Source organism: Orycteropus afer, unplaced genomic scaffold (genome assembly GCF_000298275.1).
Source record: "Orycteropus afer afer isolate SDZICR_OR568_19922 unplaced genomic scaffold, OryAfe1.0 scaffold00005, whole genome shotgun sequence".
Lineage (NCBI taxonomy): Eukaryota > Metazoa > Chordata > Mammalia > Tubulidentata > Orycteropodidae > Orycteropus > Orycteropus afer.
Genome location: NW_006921592.1, coordinates 4,738,955 through 4,763,470, shown reverse-complemented (window position 1 = coordinate 4,763,470; position 24,516 = coordinate 4,738,955). Strand labels below are relative to the sequence as shown.

General features: G+C 37.9%; 1 protein-coding gene across 1 annotated transcript in view; it reads left to right on the top strand.

Annotated features, from left to right (window-relative positions):
- ALDH1A1 (aldehyde dehydrogenase 1 family member A1) overlaps positions 1-24,516 on the top strand; it is a 55,192-nt gene that overhangs the window by 11,874 nt on the left and 18,802 nt on the right. The window contains exons 2-7 of the mRNA XM_007938496.2: positions 8,649-8,753; positions 13,267-13,407; positions 15,916-16,045; positions 19,274-19,335; positions 20,855-20,983; positions 22,676-22,789. Of these exons, the coding sequence (XP_007936687.1) occupies positions 8,649-8,753; positions 13,267-13,407; positions 15,916-16,045; positions 19,274-19,335; positions 20,855-20,983; positions 22,676-22,789 (681 nt within the window). The remainder of the gene's footprint in view (positions 1-8,648; positions 8,754-13,266; positions 13,408-15,915; positions 16,046-19,273; positions 19,336-20,854; positions 20,984-22,675; positions 22,790-24,516) is intronic.

Below are 24,516 nucleotides of genomic sequence, written 5' to 3'. Positions count from 1 at the left end.
CCTCTTTCAAGTGCTGAAGAGCAAAGATGTCTCTTTGAAGACTTAGGTGTGCCTAACCCAAGCCATGGTATTTTCCATCGCCTCGTGTGCATGTGAGAGCTGGACAATGAATAAGAAAGACTGAAGAAGAGTTGATACTTCTGAGTTGTGGTGGTGGCAAAGAATACTGAGAGTATCAAGGACTGCTAAAAGAATGAACAGATCTGTACTGGATGAAGTGCAGCTGGAATGTTCCTTGGAAGTAAGAATGACCAAACTACGTCTCACCTACTTTGGTCATGTTGTCAGAAGGGACCGTTCTCTGGAGGAATATATCATGCTTGGTAAAATGGAGGGTCAACGTAAAAGGGGAAGGCCCTCAATGAGGTAGATTGACACGATGGCTGCAATGATGGGCTCAGGTATAGCAGGGATCATGAGACTGGCACAGGTCCAGGCAGTGTTTTATTCTGTTGTACATAGGGTTGCTATGAGTTGGAAGTGACTCAACGGCACCTAACAACAAACATCAACAGCCAGTGGAGTCCCTGGGTGGTGCAAATGTTTAACACACTTGGCTGCTAATCAGAGAATTAGAGATTTTAGTCCAACTGGTTGTGCCTTGAAGGAAAGGCCTGCTGATCTACTTCCAGAAGAATTAGCCATTGAAAACCCTCAGAAACACAGTTCTGCCCTGATACATGTGGGATTGCCATGAGTTGGAACCAACTAGATGACAACTGTTTTTTGTTTGTTTGTTATTTTTTAATCACTTGCAATTTAGCAAGCCAGGCTGTTAGGTATGGAAATTCCCACAGGTGACAAAAAATGGAGACTCTCATCACACTCCTTCTCCCCTGGGATATCTTAAAAGAAATGCTTTGTGCATTGAAAATGTGACCTATGAAAATCTTTCTGCCACCAAGAAAGCACTAGCTTCCCTTATAAGACAGAGCTTTGAGCTCCTTGATTCCAGTTTGACATCCTCGATGAGAATTTGTGTTTCCATCCCAGATATACTGAATCAGAGTCTCCGTTTTAACAGGATTGCCATGTGACTGTTATGAATACATGAGAATCATCTGAGGCTCTGTGAGAATCATCTGGGGATGTGTTAACATGTGCGTCTGGGACAGAAATGTAAATTAGCAGCCAGGGCTCAAACCAGAATCAACTGATCTGAAGGTTTGTTACAAATCAACTGACCAGTTGTGACCCTGTAGAGATAATGTGAATTTGGGGCTCCCTGAGTATCTACTAAGGAGCTATGGTGGTGCTGTGGTTAAAGTATTTGGGGTGCTAACTGAAAGGTGGGCGGTTCAAACCCACCAGCTGCTCTGTGGGAGAAAGGTGAGGCAATCTGCTTCCATAAACATTTACAGCCTTAGAAACCCAATGGGGCAGTTCTACTGTACTCTGTCCAACAGGGTCACTATGAATTGGAATCACCTTGATGACTGTGGGTTGGAGTATCTATTGGAGCGATTCAAAGACTGTTCTTTAACTATGCAATATTTTGAGGAAAACCTAACAAAACTCACTGCCGTCGAGTCGATTTCAACTCACAGCAACCCCTCCTTGGAATTCCGAGGCAGTATCTCTACAGAAGTATCTTGCCCAGTCTTCCTTCTGAGGAGTGCCTGGTGGGTTTGAACCTCCAGCCTTCTGGTTACTAGTCAAATGCCATAGGCACTACACCACCAGAGAAGTGCAACTTTATACCAAAGACATTAAGGCATATTAACTTTTACTTTGGAAAGCCTGTTATTATTATTTTTGTGAATTGTGACTTATTCCTGAATACTAAACTGTAGCCAGCAAAGGATTACTTGTTTAGCAAACGATACATGTAATATGATATGTCTTTTAAAATGGGGAATAGCTGCACTTTACAGAGCAAAAACACTTTTTAAGTTATCTCAACATTCCCATTGTTTTCCCACATAAGAAGTGCTTGAAGTCCAGGAGTAAGCGTATCAGTTGCTGTCAGCTGATTCCAACACATGGCAACCCTGTATTTGTCAGAGTGGAACTGTGCTCCATAGGGTTTTCATGGTTTATATTCAGAAGTAGACCTCCAGGCCCTTCTTTCAAGATGCCTCTGGGTGTACGTGAACTTCCAATGTTTCCATTAACAACCGAGTGTGTTAACCATTTGCTTTCCTGGGGTCATGGCAGTATACATAAACTAGTTGCCATCAAGTCAGTTTTGATTCATGGCTATCCTGTGTGTACAGAGTAGAACTGTCCTCCATAAGATTTTCATGGCAGTGACCTTCCAGAAGCAGACTGCTAAACCTTTCTTCTGAGGGTAGATTTGAACCACCAACTTTTTGGTTAGTAACCCAGGGTTTAACTGTTTGTGCCGCTCAGGACTCCTTGAGTATGCATAGACAGCTATAACTTCTACTCAATATTATGAACTTTAAGTTCATATCTATTATAAATATATAGCATGCAAAAGTATCCTCAGTCCACAATTCGTAATTGGAATGTAGTCAATATAATGCTTAAGAAGGATAGAAGAATTTGTTTTATAGCATGATAACATTTCTCTAAAACTTGTTAAAGTCAGACAACAAATGGAAAATGAATGTGGTCACCGTTGTCGATCATTTCCCCAGGCCTAAAATAAGTTTCATAATTATTATAATAAAGGTTCATTAGCCTATACTTCTCCATATAACCATTTTATATGGTTACAGTAAGGATGATTATCCAAAAATATTCAGTCACATGGTTAGCTCTAAGGCAAATGCCAAATGTGAAGCTAATAAAATTAAGACAAAAAAAAAGAGAGAGAAAATAATTAAGGTAGTTTCTAGCAGTAAATTCTCTATAGCTGAAAGAAGAAAAGGATAAAGCAATATCTGACGTTATATGCTGAGCTGTTTTTATGCTGAAAGGCCTGTGTTTGTGGGAAAACATACCATAATTCATAATTTGAAAACTATACTGCTCTGTCACTTGACACTAAAGCCTTCTTGCCTTTATGGCTGGATTATTACTATAGTCTCCAGACATATTCCTTGAACTCTTTCAAATCAAGTTTTGCATGCTTTTTTGGTATTCCTGAAACATCATTTGATTATTTTACTCTTATATCCAAAATGAAGTCCAAACTTATCACTCTGGAGGTCAATATCTACCACAAATTATTTTGTTTTCATTGTCTGACCTTATCTAAAATGTACTCCCCTTGGAACTCTCTGTTTAGGGCTGATATCTTTCCTATGTTAATATCCTAAGATTGTTCCCTTCCTTTGCTCCTTGATTTATTTTCTACTAATCTAAATCCCATCTTTCAAGGCTGCATTCTCCCAGGCCACATCTCTCTCTTCCATGAGTCCCTCTGTGTAATTAATTGATTGAAACACTGCATTGGGGTTTTATTCTATAACCATCTATTCTGTATTGGCTGGTCTTTATATAAACACATTGTCCTTTTAGATTGTAAGCTCCTTGAGAGGTGCCATAGCTAACTCATCTTGAAAATTCCCATAACCTTCCCGAGTACATCTCATATTTATGTATTTATTGACATACAATTTTCTGGTAACACAAAAACAATTGTTTAGGATTATGTGAATGTTAATGCAAATTCAAACAAAAGCTGTATGCACAGTGTTCTTCTATATTAAAGGTTAAAACTGAATAATGCAAAGAAGTTCCTGGTAATTTGGGATCCTTTACAAGTGATCTTTTCAGTTACCTTAGGGCCGCGAGAACAGCTTACCTTATTACTTTTGGTTAATGCTCATTTACAGAACACTCACTGTCTTTAATCTGAACAGGAGTTCTGTGTACATTTTAGAAGACTCTGATAATGAAGGTAGGTGGTGCAGACATATTGTAATGGTTCCAAAAGATATTATATATAAAAAGCAAGATGAGCTATAATATGGTGAAAGCATATTGTTGAGAACATGAAAATATGAATTACCTCCGTCCTAAGGGTCAGAGGGCTCAGATGGGAGCTGGAAGTGGCAGTGTAGTTCTAACAAACTGTAACAAATTCTGTGTCTTGTTTTTATTAGATTTTCAGTGAAATTATACTGACAACCCATTGCTATCAAGTTGATTTTGAGTCATAGCGACTGTAGAGGACAGAGTAGAACTGCTCCACTGGGTTTCCAACACTAAATCTTTATGAAAGCAGACTGCCATGTTTCTCCCGCAGAGCAGGCTGGCAGGTTTGAACCACTGAATTTTCAGTAAGCAGCTGAGCGCAAAACCATTAAGGATGGAATTCTAAGTCTATTTCTAACAAGCTGAGACTTGTGTTCTCTTAGCTTAGAAATGTAAGTCTAAGGGTGTAATATAATCTTTCAGGCAAGGAGAGAAGTCAGAATTAGCAAACTTTAGTGAATCTGATGCAAGCTTTAATAGACTGGTTAAAGAATCTAGGGCCGGTACCTCCAATTCTTTAGTTTAGTTTTTTTTTTTTTTTTTTTTGCTTGCAATTTGGTGAGCTGATATTTAACTATCTTACTTTAATACAAGGCAGAATCAACAAGTAATTTAATAGTAAGATAATAAAATGTTATGTGAAGATAAGAAAGATCACTGCTGTCAAGTCAAATCCAATTCATAGTGACTCCTCCTTCCGTTTCCGAGGCGGTATCACTATGGGAGTAGATTGCCCAACCGTCCTTCTGAGGAGTGGCTGGTGGGTTTGAACCGACATCTTTCTCGTTAGCAGTCAAGTGCCTTAGGCACTACGCCTAATGTTGGAAGGGAGGAAAAAAAGATTAAATCCTACTGGAGTGACTAGTGTAAGCTCCTAGAGAAGATGACACATTAAGTGAAAATTGAAGTGTGAATGGAAGAAAATAGTGGAGATCCAGTCTGAGGAACAGCATGGAAAAAGGTGTGGGGTACTGTAACAACAACTCCCAGAGAGAACCAATGTTAATATATGGCAACTCTCATTCTAAATCTTTTTCTGGATATTGGAAAAAAGGTCTCTCTACATTTTATAAGAATGCCGTTCATATCTGTGTTTTATAACCTACTTTCCATGAATAAATATGTAAGAAAACCCAAAAAAAGAGGGTGTGGGGCAAAGAAAAACAGGGTGTTTGAGACGATATAATAAAGCAAAGCCAAAAGTAAACTGAGGGTCTAATAGGAAAACTAAGGAACTAATAGGTTAGAGAAGCATATTGAACCAAATCACAAGGACTTTGCCGGTGAAAAACTATCTAAGTGTTCTAACATGGGTGTGGACAAAATCTGAACAGGGTTGGTTCAAAAAGATGATTGTGATAACTGGCAAAGATTGAAGTTTAATGAGGCAGAGGTGGGGGCAGATAAGCAGGGAGGGAGCTTTAAAGTACAAAGTAGAGCAAAAGGGTGACTAGGGGTTCTGTGTCATTAACAGAAGAAGGAAAGTGGGGTTTGTGTATGTGTGTGTGTGAGAGAGAGAGAGAGAGAGTGTGCACAGCACATTTTAGAGCTTTAGTTTTGGTGTGGGGGGAGATGTGAGAACAGCATATAAAGCTAGAGATGACAGTGAACTCAATTTTGGACACATTGATTGAGGTCTTTCCCAGACATCTCTTAGGAAGAAAATGCTAAGAGGTAAGGATTAGAGATGCATATGGGTAAATACTCTTTAAGAGTAATTATAAGGATCTATGAAATGATTTTCTGATAGCTAGAATGCTGATTCACACCTAGACACTTTGAACAAGTTACTGTTTGGACTTCAGTGATCTTACTTCAAGTTGAACTAAGATACTAATGATTTTTCTCTAAGGCCACTCAACTAAAACTTATTGCCGTCAAGTCAGATATGACTCATAACGATCCCTCCTTGAGTTTCCAAGGTGGTATCAATACGGAGGTAGATTGCCCAATCTTTATTCTGAGGAGTGGCTGGTGGGTTTGAACCACCAGCCTTTTGGTTAGCAGTCAGATGCCTTAGGCACTGTGCCAATAATAGAGTGAATTTTATGGTCTTCATCTGTATTTTATCACATTATCAGGGAAACAAGGATTTATTTTGATAGTTCCATCTTCCTCATACACCGCCCATATATGTGTCTTTGCACATCTAGTCTCTTTTTCTAGATTACTTTGCACCCCTCTCCATTTTATTTATGCCCACATCTTTTCTTGTCAATTCTTGACGATCCCTACAATTTTTGCACTCCCCCAAATATGTAGGATAATGCTATCTTATTATATGATTGGATGAACAGACAAATAAGGAGACATCCTTCTTCTTGTTTTGTAGCTAATCTAATAGCAGATATCAGTGTATCCATGTGCAGATTATTTTAGGTCTTATCCACACATGGCTGTTAGAGTGTAGGTTCTTTGATTCAATTTTTTTTTTTTTTGCTTTTTCAAGAAACATTTATTGATGGTTAGAATCACTGGGCTCTGGGATTGTGTTAGGGACCGAGGATAAAACAGAAAACAAGACAAATACAATCATTGACCTGATAGAGCTTAAAACCCCAGAGGAGAAGGTGAACCCTCCCCCAAAAAAACTGCACTGCCATCAAGTCAATTCCAACTCATAGACACCCTATAGGATAGAGTAGAACTGCCCCATAAGGTTTCCAAGGCTGTAAATCTTTATGGAAGCAGACTGACTCATCTTTCTTTTGTGGAATGGCTGGAGGGTTCGAACCACTAACCTTTTGGTTAGCAGCCCAATGCTTTAACCATAGTGCTACCAGAGCTCCTAGGAGGGAAGGTAGAAGTTATAAACATATATATATGTATTCTTTTTTTTTAAATAACAAATTTCATGATAGAGAAAATATAGGAGGGCAAGCAACCATTTATGAAAATAGGCTGTCTCAGTATTCTTGTAAATCACAAAAGATAGAATTAATGAATGAATTATACTCAAGCATTTAGGGGCTGTATAGTAATAAAACTTTTACTAATTTGACAGCATGATAAACTATATTACAGACACCACATGATAAAATATCTATTAATGAAAAATTATGTAAGTTAATTTAGAAGGCTGGTTTTATTTCAAATATGCATATTGTAAGTAAACTAATGTGTAATTTCAATAAACAGCAGTGGAGAAATTTTTAGTAAGTGATCTTTAGTACAGCAATTGATTTAAACAAGGTGGAAAGTTTCAACATATTCTCCTCCGGGTTTGTACTATTAATTACTTATCTTTAAATATCAACTAAGGGGGTGTCTAAATTAAAATTTATATTATAAATCCAGTACATATGTCATCCTTCATTTAAAACTATGTGTATTGACAGCTGAGATTTAAAATTAAATAATCTAATCCATGTTCTAATAAAAAATTTGACAGAGAGTTGTAATATGTAGAATTCAAAATTGTAGTTGTTATCATGTTTCAATAACAAAGAAAAAGAGAATAACCAAAGAAAGGGATGAGAGGAAGTCTGAACCCTTGTCAGAAACAGAGCATAGCTTTCATACTCACAAAAGGAGTGCTTCTTAATTTGACTTTGTTAGATATCTTTACTTCACTGCAGGTAAATGAGACAGCAGAGTTCCATTAGGTTGCTTTATGGGACACATATTTTAAAATTTGAAATTCAGGCTTTTAATGTGAAAGACTGATGCTTTTTCATGTCTTTGTTCTTTTAAGGTATGCACATAGTCTGTAACTGTATTTTCTGGACTCCTCTTTCTTCAGATGTGTTTCTTTTTCCTGGGTACCACTAAAATCTACTGCATGATTTCATCTGAGGACAAATATATTGTTAGATAATCATTAAACAAGGAAAAGGAAACCTCTATACCTTTAAAATTCAATGAAAAAAAAAGTATGTAACTAGCCGTTTCCTAAACAAACTTATTTTTAAATTCCCCCAGAAGTTATCTTTCAAACAGTGAAATAAAGAACCAAGATATAGTCATTTATGATGCCAAATCATTCAGTAACCCTAGATGAGCCTGTTCAGAATTTGAAGTGGAAAATAGAGGAAATGATTCATAAATCTCAAGGCCTCCAAAGCTTCTGCTCTTACCTCAAATTTACGGCTATTTAGATAAAATCTTCTTTTTCTAGATTATTTCCTTCAGTCTGTATTTTCAAGTAGTGAAATAACCTCATACCTCAATGAAATCTAAAAGCATTACCTTATTTCAGTGTGTATGTGTGTGTATAAATAAGTAACATTTCTTACACACCCAAAAAAGGCTTGGGGGTGGAAAAAAAAAAAAAAACATTACTGCCCTCGAGTCAGTCCTGACTCATAGTGACTCCTCCTTGAGTTTCCAAGGCAGTATCTCTACGGAAGTAAATTGCCCAGTCTTCCTTCCAAGGCTGGGTTTGAACCGCTAGCCTTCTGGTTAGCAGTCAAAGGGGGAGTAGAAGGGAGAAGCTGTACTGTTTTGGTTTGTTAAGAAAATGGTTGTGTCAGATCAGTCCTACTCATGGTGACCCCTGTGTGTCACAGCAGAACTGAGCGCCACAGGGTTTCAGTGGCTGATTTACCACAAGGAGATCAGCAGAGCCTTCTTCCAAGGTGCCTCTGGGTGGCTGGAACCTCCAACACTTCAGTTATCAGCCAGGGGCATCAACCATTTGCACCAACCAGGGGCTCCCTTAGTTTGTTAAACATTGTGTAATGCAGCTCTGTGTAAACTCTTTGAAAAGCAGCTTGTACATTTCAATTCCTTCCCTATTTAATTTTTCTTCATCTCTACAGATCTTCATAAACAATGAATGGCATAATTCAGTGAGTGGGAAGAAATTTCCTGTTTTCAATCCAGCAAATGAGGAGAAACTCTGTGAGGTAGAAGCAGGAGATAAGGTGAGTTTACTAGCACTAATTCTATTTTATGCCAGGTTACAATTTCTCTCCATTATGAAGCCCCCGTTTCCCTTGGTCTTTTAAGTAGGCACGTCATTAAAATATGGTGTCTGGTGCTGGGTGGGTAAATTCTCTAAATCGTGCTTGGAGTATAGAAGACACCCAGGAGCTATTTATAGATGATGAGCCTTTCCTTTTGGATTGTTTTTTGTACTCATTATTCTTGCTTGTTTTTCAATTGAAATAGTGTCTAGACTTACTGTGCAAACTGAAAAGACACTATAGATTATGAATAAATATAATATTCTTCTCTCTCAAGCTTTGAATTTCCACACACCTCCCACACTTCACCTTGGGAATCCAATATTAAACTCACTATTAACTAAGGAAGTGATTCTCAAAATTCAGCATCAGAATTTCCTAGAAGTCTTGTTGAAGCAGATTGCTGGACTCTACCCTCAGAATAATAATTTTAGAGTGGGACTCAAAATTTTCTCTTCTAACAAATTCTCAAGGCATGCATATGTTTCTGATTGTGAGGGGACTGCACTTTGAGAAGCTTTGAACTAATGTATTAAACCGTGAGTTGAATCTCTTCTCAAATGTTAGCATTTAATAAAGTTTATAGATTTTAACAAGCAAGGAAGCTGATGACCAGAAACTGTACTGCTATACTGTGGCAATAACTCTGCACCGCTGTGAGTTGTTATAGGTCCAAACTTGGGCAGGAAAATACAGCTTATCCCTGACAAGATGATATAGGAAACCCAGATATTCCCCAAAATAAGAGCAACATTTTCTCTTCACTCTCATGGATTGAATTATGTCACCACACAACATGCGTCAACTTGACCAGGCCACCATTTTCAGGATAATGTAATTATCCTGCATTTTGTGATCGGATGTAGTTATCCCATATGTTATCAATGATGTTGTTATTTTCTCTGTTTTATCATCACTAACATCATCTATGATGTTAATGAGGCAGAATTACAGGCAGTTATGCTAACGAGGCAGAATTAGATTGCATTTTGAGTCAATCTCTTTTGGGATATAAAAGAGATTAAACAAGGGAGCAGGGAGAGAGGGAACTGATCACCACCAAAAAAGAAGAGCCAGAAACAAAGCATGTCCTTTGGACCTGGAGCTGGTACTGGGAACCTCCTAAATCCAGGGGAAGGATGACGCCAAGACAAGTGGAGATCTCCAAGGAACACTGGGCCCACAGAGTTGGAAGGAGACAAGGCCCTTCCCTTAGAGCCAACAGAGAGAGAAACCCTTCTCCTGGAGCTGGCACCCTGAATTTGGACTTGTAGCCTCCAAAATAGTGAAAGAATAAATTGCCATTTGTTGAAGTTATCTACTTGTGGTATTACTGTGGTAGCAACACTAGGTAACTAAGACATTCACATTCAACCTTTTATCAGAGACTCCTAGAGATCCACTTATCGCTACTACCAACCTCGTATGTCCCTATAGTTGCTTGAGTGGCTCTGGCAAGCCTGAGGAATGTATGAAAAGCAATAAAAGGCAAGGTAAGGACTGAGAACATCTCTGACAGCTGCCTGCTCTTCTTCTCTTCTCAAGAGGGAGGCTACAGACCTGTTTTCAGTTTGCAGTTAACAAAAGGAAAAGTATTCTTCTTGTTTTAGCTCTGGGGTCTTGATCATCTAGCTGTGTGACTGGCTTCTGGGATTAATTTTATCAGTAAAACGAATCTGTGCCTGGAGTTCCAGATGAAATCATGTAAGGTAGTCTGAGGACATTCTGGGCACTGTTTATTTTCTTTCTCAAGTGTAGCAAGGGAAAACTGATGATCACACCCTGAGCCTCTGCAGTGTTTGCTGTTTATCTGCTCTGTGCTTATTGACAATTACTCCTGCTCAGAAAAGAGCCCGGCCGTTTGCATAAATGTAGATTAAGGACACTCATTAGCATACAGCAAAGCTTCAAATCACATCACAGGGCTACTCCAGTTGGCAGGGTATTTGATCACTCAAATTCAATTGTTTACTGTATAAACTGTCCATGGAAAGCAACAGTTTGCTTAACATTTAGCCCTGTTGTTGTAGCCTATTTCTTTTGGAATGATCTACTAACTTTCCTTTTTACATAATTACTGCTGTTCTCACAATTTTGCCAACAAATGTGTGGTAACCTCCAACAACATTGCTTAGTGAAAGGTACAAATCTAGTAAATTACATAGTCACAGTAAACCTAATATTCTGGAACTAACTCTTTAGATAATGAGCCAAGAGGGTTTAGGGATTTAATTTAGGTGCTAACAAAGGGCTGTATACCGCCTTTCAATAGTATAATAAAGAAAGGAGGAGGAGCAAGAACAAATGGAGGTTACAAAGCAAAGCACAGATGTGGGTGGGAACTGTTTTCTTTTCACTTCAGTGGTTCTTTTAGGTGATACTGACTAATCCTGAAAACTGCTTTTAATACTAATGCATGACCTAACAAATGATTGTTGAGAATAAAAGCAAATGACCATTAAAGTAAATGCCTGTGACAGGTGTAAAAGTAAAACTGGTCTGATAACTACTTTCTCCTTTTCTGAATGAATTTAATATGGAAATGTACAGTCTTGGAGTAATTAAAGAGTTCATTCCTTTCTTAACCATGCTTGAAAGGCATTTCATGTTTCCTTGTCATTTGAATTGTCTCCAGATATTCAGGTTTGAGGTTAAGTTTCAAATGTTATAGGGCAAAAGTGTTTTTGGTGGTGAGAAATATGAGTTAAATATACCAAATTGCTTTCTGATTAATTCACAATTTATTATCTCTGGAAATGCCAGTCCTTGAAAAATCCAAGAAATGTTAGTTTCTGAAAAACCCTTATACCTAATAGTTTGGGTTACTATAAAAGTTCTTTATTATATAATGGTATATATTAAAATAAGATTTACTATATAAATATCATAGAAGCTCTGGTAGTGTACTTGTTAAATGCTTGGCTACAACTGAAAGTTTGGTGGTTTGGATCCACCAGCCACTCCACGGGAGAAAGATGTGGCAATTTGCTTCCATAAAAATCATAGCCTCAAGTAGACACACGCCCTGGAGAGAACAATTATGGGAGAAGGAAGGGCTGCTTATGCACAGGGAGACAGCTCAGGGCGCAGGAGAGTATGGAGGGATGGACACTGGGAAGTGGTAACTATGGGGAGGAAGTGGGAGGGGAGCTGTTGCATTGTGGTAAACTGTGGTCAATGACATGAGACAACGTATATGTGAACTGCTGTATGGAAAGTGAATTTGCTTTGTAAATCTTCACCCAAATCACAATTAATAAAAAATAATAATAATAAAATAAAATGAGAAAAAAAAATCATAGCCTTGTAACCTATGGCATAGTCCTACTCAATTCTATAGGGTTACATATCAATATGAATGATTTATATCACCTTGTTCATAACTTCATACAAAATCAATGAGTTTATAAGATAGGTAACAAAATTATTAAATATTTATTCACTGCCTAGAACATGAAAAATATTGTAGCTTATAATACAGAAAGCAGTAAATCCTCACTGCAAAGAAGGTCACTGTTAGAAAGCAACTTTGTACACCTATAGGAGCTGGGCTTTGGAGTTAGATGTGGGATCAAATCCAGAATGTACCATTTGCTAGATCAGACATTTAACATCAGTGAACCACAGCTTATTCATGATGAAACAATGGTGCTTAACTATACTAGTAACGTGGAACTTGATGAGCTAATAGTTAAGAAGGGCTCAGCTTAGTCCCTGGAACTTAGTGAGATCTTAATTAGTACCTATTATCAGGATAGATTGGTCTGGCTAGGGTTTAGATATGTTGTAATATTTGAGGTGGGTCTTAAACGATGTGTAGAATTTGGAAAGTAAAGAGGTATGCTGAGAGAGAATTCTGGGGAAAGAGAATTATGGGAGCATAGGTGGCATAGGTGAGAAACAGTTGGGCCGGACTAACATAGAATAGGAAAGGTGAACAATAAGTTTCAGTGGGTGAGGTGGGACCCAAAGACCTGGAATTCTTGGTAACCCAGTTACCAAAGAGTGTATTATAATGGTAAAGAACAACGGTTCTGCCCAAACTCAGTTGGACCACTTTTAGCTGTTGACCTTGGGCAAATATCCTCTCTTCCTTTGCTTTCAATTTCCTCAATATGGGGAACATATTTATGTCATACAATTACTGAGAATTAAATGAGTTAATGTTTATGAAGTTATTAGAACATTACTGGGCATATAGATAGTAACCACTCCAATGATAGCAGCTATTAAAAAAAACTACTGTAATATTTGTTCTAGGAAATCAACCATGTAATGCATTCTTTAAACTCATCATCCTACAGATAAGGCAGTGAGATTAATTTCAATATCCTGAGTATGTAAATGTGCTAGACATTTGGCTAATGAAGACACAGTGCCCACTTATAAAAAGCTTAAGCCTGTATGGTCATTGCCATTGGATTTGCTAATATGTTCAGCCTAGTGAATTGAATTGCCATTTTTCTTGCAGGAAGATGTTGACAAAGCAGTGAAGGCCGCAAGACAAGCTTTTCAGATTGGCTCTCCATGGCGTACTATGGATGCTTCAGAAAGGGGACGACTATTATACAAGTTGGCTGATTTAATTGAAAGGGATCGCCTGCTGCTGGCAGTGAGTATTAGCCAAACGGGGCAGGTAGCAAGAGCTCTAGGAAAGATTTATTGTTTGAATTGGGAAGTCTTTATGTTTTAGTGGTTACTACATGTACTCTACAAACAAAACAAAATATTTCAGCTTCTAGATTTTGTACAGAAATGCTAACATTAAATTTATTCTCAAATAATCTGTTCTACTTCTGGATGATGTAATTTCTACCCCCATAATAAATTCTGCAGTCCAAATTTTGCAAATATTAAGCTAACCTAAATGTCCTAAAATTCTTCCCTTTACTCTAGAACTTCTCAGAGCCTTTAACAAGGTCTCATGTAGTATGAGACTCTTAGATTGATTGATATACTGGGTTTCTCAAACTTGCTTGATTACTGACCTCTTTTAATGGAAAACTTCATGGAATCTATTAAAGCTTCCCAGAATATTTTTTTTAAATAAATTTTCCTTAGGTTTCCAAGGCATTATCACTACAGAAGTAGATTGCCAACTGGATTCGAACCACCAGCCTTCTGGTTAGCAGTCAAATGCCTTGGGCACTATGCCACCAGAGCTAGAATATTTTTCTAAAATAAATTTTATTTCTCCTTAGTCTAGCCCACTAAGACACTTAACAATGACAGCTGTTTCCCTTCCTAAAATGTATTTCTTCATTGAATTAAATTTGGGTCTTTTTACAGGTGGAAAAAGACAAAGAACATAGGAAAATAATCCAAGTATTACTTGTTTACAAAAGTTATGTTTTTATAAATATTGCTCTTTAAACTAACCATTTTACCAGTTAGATGAGTCAGCATTTATTATGAGAGCTGTCTGATTTCTTGTTTTCTTTTTCTCAGTTGGGTATTTTAGTGAAATTAATTTAACACAAACCAACACCAAGATCAGGTTTCAGAATAAATTTTTATTATCTTTAGAATCTTAAACAGGCAGTGAAGAAGGGACTTATATATATATATTTTTTAATCAACAATAGCACATATAATTAAAGTATCACTTATTACTCAAAGAGTCACCATAATTCTAACTACAAAAATATAGAACCTGAAGCTATGTGCAATAAAACTACATGAACCAAAATGTCCCATAGGCAGAAAGCAGCACTTGCTAAAACTTGGCTTCTCTCAGTTATCTCATTTGTGAATTATATAGCATTGACTGCCTCTATCAGCACAAGTTTCTAATGGAAAAAATAGCAGACATACAGAAATCATACTTGATTAAATTTTGAGACATCAGACAGTATAATGCAGAGACAGAAGATGGTAAAACAGAACACTATCAGCTGCACCTCCCTGCCAGGTAACAACCACAGCAGAACATTAGGTCCTGAAGAGCTCTTCAATGTTCTACTTAACAAAAGAAGGAAAAGAGAAGGTCAGAAAAAAAAAAAGAAAAAAACTCATTGCTGTGGATGGAGCCCTTTCCAACCCAGATCAACCTCTCCTTGGGTTTCAGAGGCTGTATCTCTATGGAACTAGATTGCCCAATCTTCCTTTCAAGGAGTGGCTGGTGGGTAGGTTATTCTATAATGATTAGGACACTAGACTTAAAAAGGTTGAACTCTAGCTTGAGCAATCAAATGATAATTATGACTATAGTAGCAAAATGAAGAGTTTCAAAATTAGAAGGAAAAAAAAGTCTAATTTTGCTGAAGAAATTTCTTTGTAATGATTTGCATAATCATAAAAATAAATTTGAAACATTTTAATTCATTTCTAATTTATAATCAAAACACTATGGTTCTTATTCTAGTCCAGAATACTCAGGGATGAAACTAGTTTTCAAGTTTGTGTAGCTACTGGTTATAGCCAGATGGAATACAAAAATGTTAATGATTATTACAGCATTATTAATAGTCACTGACACTAAAATGGCACACTGAGGTGGATTATGCAGTAAGTGAAATTCTGTTAGCTCTCTGATGTGACTAAGGAGGCTAGGTGTCATTCTTATCAGCTCTCAAATCATGACAGTTCCAGAAAACTGGTTTACGGGAGAGCATTCATAGGCACTAGGAGACACGCTACCGTTTAGATACCAGAATCCAACTACTCTTTCTACCTGGATCTTACCACAACACATTAAGCATGTTTTTTTGTTTTGTTTTGTTTTGTTTTGTTTTTCAAAAAAAGGATGTTAGACGATGACTTATGAGATTTCTTCCATATACAAAATTCTGTAAACAATCAAACAGAAGAAGAAACCCATTGCCATTAAGTCTATTGCAAGTCGTAGCAACCCTCTAGGACAGAGTAGAACTGCCCCATAGGGTTCTCAAGGCTGTAATCTTTATGGATGCACTCTGGTGACACAGTGGTTAAAGTGTTCAACTGTTAACCCACAAGTTGGTTGTTCACACCCACCAGCCTCTCTTCAGGGGAAAGATCAGGCAGGCAGTCTGCTTCTATGAGGATTTATGGGATTGGTTCTGGGTATATACAGTCATATATATTCTCTCATCTAAAAATTTTATTGGAATTTAGAATTGAACTTTGATCTCTTTTTCAGACATTGGAGTCAATGAATGGTGGAAAACTATTTGCCAATTCGTATCTGATGGATTTAGGAGGCTGCATAAAAACATTACGCTACTGCGCAGGCTGGGCTGACAAGATCCAGGGCCAAACAATACCCATAGGTGAGTAGGGGAAGGAGACTACCATAGAGTCGAATAATTCCAAACTCTCCCTTTCAAAAATTTTGCCTAATAAGGCTAAATTATTCTCTTAGACTTTGAAAAAATTCAGTGCTGAACCGGAAGGTTCTGTTAAGATTCGTCAAATGACTTTTAAAATTGTTTCAGCATAAGCACACAACAATGGCTATGTTTTAGAAAACATCGAAGTAAAAACGTAACTACTTTTGACCATAACTACTGATTTAAAAACCCAAACATTTCAAAGCTGGCCTCTGATTTGGGTTTTATTTCAATAGTCACGTTTATACCCATCTATCAAGGAGGTTTTTGTTTGGTTTATCAAGGAGCTCTGGTGGTGTAGTAGTTAAAGCATTGGGCTGCTCACCAAAATATTGGAGGCTTGAACTCACCAGCAGCTCCACAGGAGAAAGATAAGGCAGTCCGCTTCTGTACAGATTTATACCTTTGGAAACCCTAAGGCACAATTCTAGTCTGTCCTACAGGGTCACTATGCATTAGAATTGACTCAATGGCAATGGGTTTGGTTTTTTTGGTTTTATAATATAATTAGTTAAGCCTTTTTACATGTTCCAGTACAAGTCAGTTATGGTCACCTGTCCCTGATAGAACTCAGTGTAGTTAGACCAGGCTCTTAGGAGCTCTGGTAGCATAGTTCCTAAGGCACTTGACTGCTAACCAGAAGGCTGGAGGTTCAAACCCACCAGCCACTCCTCGGAAGGAAGATGGGGCAATCTACTTCTGTAGTGATACTGCCTCAGAAACCCAAGGAGGGGTTGCTATGAGTTGGGTCCGACTTGATGGCACACAACAACAACAACAACAACAATCCAACAAACTAATTTACATTGATTTGTTTCAAATAGCTTCAGCACAGGATAGGACTGGATGTACAGATGACTTTGGAAGTTGTGTGCATGAATGTGTGTGCATGTTTTCTTTTAGTGGAGGCATGCACATAATGAGATAGAAATGTGAAAAAGCACCAACTTGGAGAACAGTGTGGGTGGAGTTTAATGCATGTAAATTTATTGACTATAGGAACACAACAATCTCCAGTATGGTCCTGATGTGCATTTCCAAACTAATTGGAGCATCTGATAGGTTAGAAATGATCCCTAGGAAGTTCAAAAGGGAGAGTGAGGCCTTGGTGGTACCAAGGAATTTGGTTATTTCAGTAACTTTACTTTATACTTTAACAACAGGGGACAAGTCATTTCAAGTACAAATAGACCTTGATAAGGAGAGTTCTTGCTGTAACAGCCAGGAATCATCTGTGGGAACTAGAACAGAACAGAAAATACAGCACAATCTAACTCTCAGGTTTACCATCACAAACTTTGAGGCATATAAATCAGTCAGATTCAGGTTGAAATCTGGGATTTTTTTTTTCTCATGAATTCAGAGTGTTTGTTTGTTCCTGTTGTTCAATAGATGCAAGAAAAACATTTTAGAACAAGCCAATAGGAAGCGCTATATGTCATTGCTTTGGGGAGGTTTTTTTTTTTTTTTTTTTTTTATTCTATTTTCTAACTTTACTATTTTTTTTTTAATTCTACTACTTAAAAACAATAATAATACTGATAGAAGTTATAGCTGCCATAAACATTTTATTATGGCTATTCTCTTAGCCACATACCTCCTACTTTTTTTTTTTCCATTTCTTTTCTATACAATATTGAAAATAGAATGATATAGAAAACAGCCCTCCTAGACAATAAGAAAGAATCAATTACCTTTCAGATCTGTATGAGTAACTTCATATATGAGAATCAGCAAAAAGCCAATTCCTATGAGGTGGAGGTCAGACATACGTCCACCTTCTGACTTTTTTTTTTTTACCAATTCTGACATAGGCCATCCCTCCCACAGCACTCTCTACTTCTCTTCTGACTTTGATAATTTGTTGCAATGGACACATGAATTCACAGACCATACTTAGAGTTAAGTGGTTTATTAAGGTATGGGGTAAATCGCAGGATCAGGGTCACAGCCTAGAACTCAGGATCCGAATTAGGAAGCATGTAGGCAAAGTCTCACTTTGTCTTGAGAACAGGCTCCTTTTGGCTCTGCCATCTGTCACTTAAGGCTGTACCCCTAGAACCCTTCCAGGACTATTGCCTCCAGCTCTACGGCTGGACCCCTTCCAAGCTTGTCACTCTTTTCAGTGTTACAGCCCTTGATCTGTGTTATAGCTCTCTTAAGACATTCCTTGCCTCCTCCCTCTCTGCTTCTTCTCTTTTTTCTTCCTTCTGCTTCTTTCTACTGTTTTTCTTCCTGCTTCTTTCTGTCTTAAAAACTTCTGTGGGATTGACTGCTTATATAAACAAATCCTTGTTAGTTTCAAGGCACAGCCCTTCCGAGCAGGAGTCTTGAACTGGCCAATCCCTTCTGAGTAGGCAGGCCACAGACACATATCTCCATAGTAGGCTACAGTCACCTCATTTGCTTAATATTGACCAATCCCTGAAAGGTGCATACCAATCACAGGGCAGGTTGCGGCCTAGGAAACAAAAAGGTATCAAAAGCAGGTTTTTACAGTTTACCCAAAAACCCACTGCCCTCTAGTCAATTCCAACTCATAGGACCAGACAGCTTACCCAGGAAGTATCAATTAACCTGGACAAAGTAACGAACCTCTGGGGCAGAAAACTAGGACAAAGTCAATTCCTTATGGTTTAGGGAAAAAAATTCTCTCTTTATTTATTTATTTATTTTTTTGGAGGAAAGAGGCCATAAAAAGGACCTCATTTCACCACATGATGTTTTCTAATTTTAAGGATCTCTGCTTTGACTTAATTCCATTTCATGATTCCTATCATTCCAAAAGCTCTGGTAGTGTAGTGCCTAAGGCACTTGACTGCTAACCAGAAGGCTGGCGGTTCAAACCCACCAGCCACTCCTCCGAAGGAAGATGGGGCAATCTACTTCTGTAGTGATACCTCCTCGAAAACCCAAGGAGGGGTCGCTTTGAGTCAGTCAGGTCCAACTCAACGGCACATAACAACAGCATCACTTCAAATTATTATTTGAGGGCTGAAATTTTCATTTAGTACGTACTGGGAGATAGGTTTTTTGTTTTGTTTTGTTTTGTTTTAATTTTTCCTCACTATTGCCCACGCCTTCCTCTCACATAAGCTTTAAGATACCAGTCCATGAATGTCAAACATAGTTGTCTAAATATGATTGTATGTATATTTTATTTTCCAGATGGAAACTTTTTTACTTATACAAGACGTGAGCCTATTGGTGTGTGTGGCCAAATCATTCCTGTAAGTTGGTCACCTGTATAATTTTCAATCTTTATCATAAAATTGTAAGTAGTTCTAAATCTATTCATTTTGGTGATGAAGATTTCGTCAACAAAAATAAATCCTTCTATATGTGCTAAATGCAGAGCAAGTTGTAGGTCATGTTGAACAGGGGTCTCCCTGTGTTTTAACTTTCTGGATGTGAAGTTGGTTGTCCAGAACTTATCTGTGTTTTGATATATCTCTGAAATGTGTTTTAGTGTTACAGCATCCACAAAACTAAACCTTTTACTCTATGGATTCTTTTGAAAAGCAAGTTGTATTACATGTTCTTTGCAAGAACCATGCTTTTACATGGATGTGGTAAAGTGGTTATCACTGGTCTATCAGCTACAGGACACGTTTTAGAGAAATGTACCAGACACTACTAATCTCCAATACATTTGATCTCCTTGTTGGAACTTCTTTTCATAGAGAAGGGTAGCAACCAGATTGTTTGAACCCTAAAAGTATTTTTTAAAAAGTTAAAATTCAGTAAATACTGCCGGAAGCATTTGGAGCACTGTAGGGAACATATTTTACCTTTAGATAAGAATCTCTAATATTCTACATCCTTCTTAGAGAAGGGAGTAGAAAAAGTACCGAAATCATAAAGATTCCCTTTACATCCCCATAAACAGGAGACAGCTAAACAATTTCATTTGACTGGCATATTCAAAATGCCAAATGAAAAGGCAGTCAATAGTGCTGAAGTTCTTAGCTGAAGAAGTCACTGGGATAAATGTTTTGCTCCGATGAGATTGATGCATATACATATCAGCATTTTGAATAAATTATTTGTCAAAAAAAGAGGAAAAAATCAATAAGAAGTATATAATTTTGAATACTAATAATAGCTAATATGTATTGCACTGTGATGAACTGGTTACTCACTGGTCACTGTGTTGATTAAGTCTTTGGCCTGCTTTTTCAACCAATTCTCAAGTCCACCTTCTGAGGTAAAGACGACTGTTACCAGAATTTACAGCATGACCACATTCAGAAAGCAAGTGACTCAAGTTCACTGGGCTGGTCAGTGGTTGAGCTGACCCTAGACTTCTTTGTTTTTTAACAACATATTTGCCTTAAAAATAAGTGCTATATAATAATACCATTGGGCAAATAATTGCAGTAAATGACCTACCGGGAGAAGGGAATAATTGCACCTTTTAAATATAGACAACTTATAATGTATTTAATAGTAAGAGTTAACTTCCAACCCATGCAGTGATATTTTTCATAGTAGAAGAAAGAATTCAAAACAACAGCAGTTTGTTAACTTTAATGACTCTCTCTTGCTCCTCCCCATACCTGATTTATTTAGAGCTTTTCAACATTTGTAAGTTGCTTTTAACAAAGAATGTAAGTAGAATTTTCCAGATGATTAAACAAAACTACAATTGCTATTTGATGTCTACAAAGTGTGTATGATGTAGAAGTTAGTTGAGCAAATGTGCCTTCCAGCAATACAAAGACTTGATTGTTATGTGTTGCTTTCTAGTGGAATTTCCCGTTGGTTATGTTCATTTGGAAGATAGGGCCTGCCCTTAGCTGTGGAAACACTGTGATTGTCAAACCAGCAGAGCAAACTCCTCTCACGGCTCTTCATGTGGCGTCTTTAATAAAAGAGGTAAGTAACCGTCTTTAATCAAAGAGGTAAGTAACCTAAATCAAAATATACACATGAATGTAGGAGTCCTAATTTATAATAAGAAGACTTCATTTGGTGCTACTGTAAACACTGTTCTCAGCCAAAGGCTACTATCTAGTGGTAGGGATGCCTTGAGCATGGCCACTGGCTCGGCTTTCTGGTAGTCAACCCAAGGAGCTTCTGCCCAAAGCGGCCAGGAAGCGAATTCAAAGGCTTGTTGTCAAACAGTCATCTTATGATCCTTTTTTTGTTTCTTTTGCCCATCTCTGATGAGCTGCCACGAATGCTCTGGTGGTTCTGCAAAGTTGTTTAAACTAGTTCATCTAAAAAGACCCTGAGTGACACAAAAGTTTAACCCACAATGGTCTGCCACTAACCAGAAGATGGTCATTAACAGCCACCTAGAAGCACCTCAGAAGAAAGGTCTGGCAATCTAATTCCAAAAAGTCACCTATTAAAAGCCCTATAGAACACAGCTCTATCTGACACACTTGGAGTCAGAATCAACTTGATGGCAACTGTTTGTCCATCCAAATGCTCTTGGTTTGTAGCTACAGAATTACATGTCATTCTTCCTCTGTCTCTGTGTATCTTTTCCTCCTCTTTCAAAAGACGTCAGTCATATAGGATCAGAACCCACAATGTACAGTCTGATATGTTAACCTAATTTATAACATCTTCAAAGATAATATCTCCAAAAAGCATCACATTCTCAAGTACCGGAGTTAAGACTTTAATAAGTATTTTAGGGAGACAAAATTCCACTCATAACCCACATACACTATCTTTTTGAGTTACTACTATGAAATTAATGAGCCATGATAGTGTACTCAGCTGCTAATGGAAAGGGTGGCACTTCAGTCTCACCAATGGCTCAGTGGTACAAGAGACCTGCCAATCTACTTCCATAAAGATTCCAAAACCAAAAAACCAAACCCACTGCCATTGAGTCAATTCCAACTCATAGCGACCCCTGTTGTGTTTCCGAGATGGTAAATCTTTACAGAGGTAGATTGCCTGTCTTCCTCTTCCCTCTGCTGAGTGGCTGGTGGGTTTGAGCCACCAACCTGGTTAACAGTTAGTTGCCTTAGGTACTGCACCATCAGAGCTCTTTCACATAAAGATTGCAGCATAGGAAACCCTATAGGACAGCTCTACTCTGTCCTATAGCGTAGCTGTGAGTCACATTGGCTCAACAGCACACAATAACAATAGCATTATGAAATTTGAGACAATTATCCTTAGAACAATGATGCATAAAAATCAAACATGGAATTATAAGAAGAAGAAATAGTCCATTGATAATGGAACATTTGTTGTCTTTTTATGTGAGCTAAGAAATTTAATAGTAATAATAATAAAATAATAATAAAACCTCTTAAGTGAATTTTCCTTAAGTGGTTGACTGCTAACCAAAAGGTTAGTTGTTCAAATCCATTAGCTACTCCACAGAAGAAAAATGTGGGAGTTTGCTTTCATAAACACTTCAACCTTGGAAACCCCATGGGCCAGTGCTACTCTGTCTTACTGAGTTAGAATCAACTAGACAGCAGTGGGTTTTGAGGAATATGTATAAGATTAACTTAAAGAGACAACTTCAGTCCCATAATCTCTTCTTTCATAGAATTAATTCTTAGTTGTGCTTTAACTTTTTTGCTTTATGTCTTTCAGGCAGGGTTTCCTCCAGGAGTGGTGAATATTGTGCCTGGTTATGGGCCCACCGCCGGAGGAGCCATTTCTTCCCACATGGACATCGATAAAGTGGCATTCACAGGATCAACAGAGGTAATATCATTTACTGAGCCAATAATAATGAATGTCTGCCTCTCCAGCAGTCAGAAGTATGCTTTACGTAAAAATTTTTGAGCCGACACTTCCTTAAAACAAAAGTTCTCTCTCGTGATTTGTTCCTTATTCTTGCCTTCATATATGTTTATGGAATATAAGCAGACGTAGTTTGGATGAGATGAAATATCTGTCACAAACTCCAGAAGGACTAGAGTAAACTGTTCTTAGTGTGTTCATTATCTTCTTTGCCAGTTAGGCCTTGGTATGTGATTAGTAAGGTTTATGATAGAAAATATAAATTAGGCCCTAGTGATTTGTATGAATGAATGTAATTTTATTGTGTAAGTTATGAAAATTAAATAGCAGAGCCTTACCCTCACCTCCTTATTTGGGGCTTTCACTTCCCTGGACATTTGAAAGGGAGCCAGAAACCCTGCATCCCTGGATGTTACTGTTGGCTCAGCCTCATTTCTCTGACTTCTTTCTGGCTCTAACTTGATATACAGAACTTTAAAGAACAAGATTCTAATGATGGGTCCTACAAGGAGAGACAGGAGGAGCAAAGAGAGAACAGTTTCTTTCTCTGTTTGGGAGACTAAGCTCCTATCTATTGAGATTATTTTCTATCCTAAGCAAAAGAAAGTGGTCAGACCACACTGCATCAAGCAGAGAAATGTTAAATCAATTCTGTTAGATTAAGTGGCATTGTTCAACGTTCAGTGTAAGAAATAATGCATGCCTCTTTTTGTATGCAGTATAGATGATGAGAGTGAGAGTATCCCCATCTGGTAAAGCTGCTAACACAAATCAGAGACAAGGTAGCTTGTGATAAGTGCACTAAGATATGTACAGAGCACTGGGAGCAGGTTCTCAGGATAGAATGATGATTTCTAACTGGGCACTAAAAATTGCTCTGGATTTTGGGAATGATTCCAATAGGGTCTCTCCCATGCAAGTCTGTGTTTCCCCATCCCGCTGTCAACAAGTTGATTCTGACTCATTAGCGACCCCATAGGACAGAGTAGAACTGCCCCAAGGGTATCAATCTTTACAAAAGCGAACTGCCTCATCTTTTTCCTGTGGAGCGCTGGTGGATTTGAACTGTCAAATTTTTATGGTTAGCAGCTGAATGCTTTAACCATTGTGCCACCAGAGCTCCTTAGTCTATATTTAGTCTACTTTTGTTAATCTGTGTTTAGGGCTTTGATTTACTCCCATGCAATCTTTGGAAAAGATGAAAGCATTAACAGATTAATGCTCTGCAGTGCACCTTAGAAGGAACCCTGGTGGCAAAGTGATGAAGTGCTTAGCTGTTTATCTAAAGGTTGATAGTAAACCCACCAGCTGCTCTGTGGGAGAAGGATGTGGCAGTCTGCTTCCGTAAAGATTACAGCCTTGGAAACCCTATGGAGCAGTTTCACTCTGTCCCACTGGGTCACTATGAGTTGAAAGCAACCTAACAGCACTGTTATTTTTTTTGTTTTATTTTAATGCACAGTAGCAGGTAGTTCAATAAATACATAAAATTTTTCATCTTGTTGGAACCATTTTATTAAAATCTGATGTAGAGTTGTGAGTTTCTATGTTAATGGGTTCTTATGGTTAGCCCTTGTTGCCCTCCCAAGAGGGACCGGGTCTCCGGGAGCAAGGTGGGCACGGGCAGGCTGGTGCTTACTCACTGATCTGCACTGAACACTTTCCCTTGTTACCCTCCCGAGAGGGAC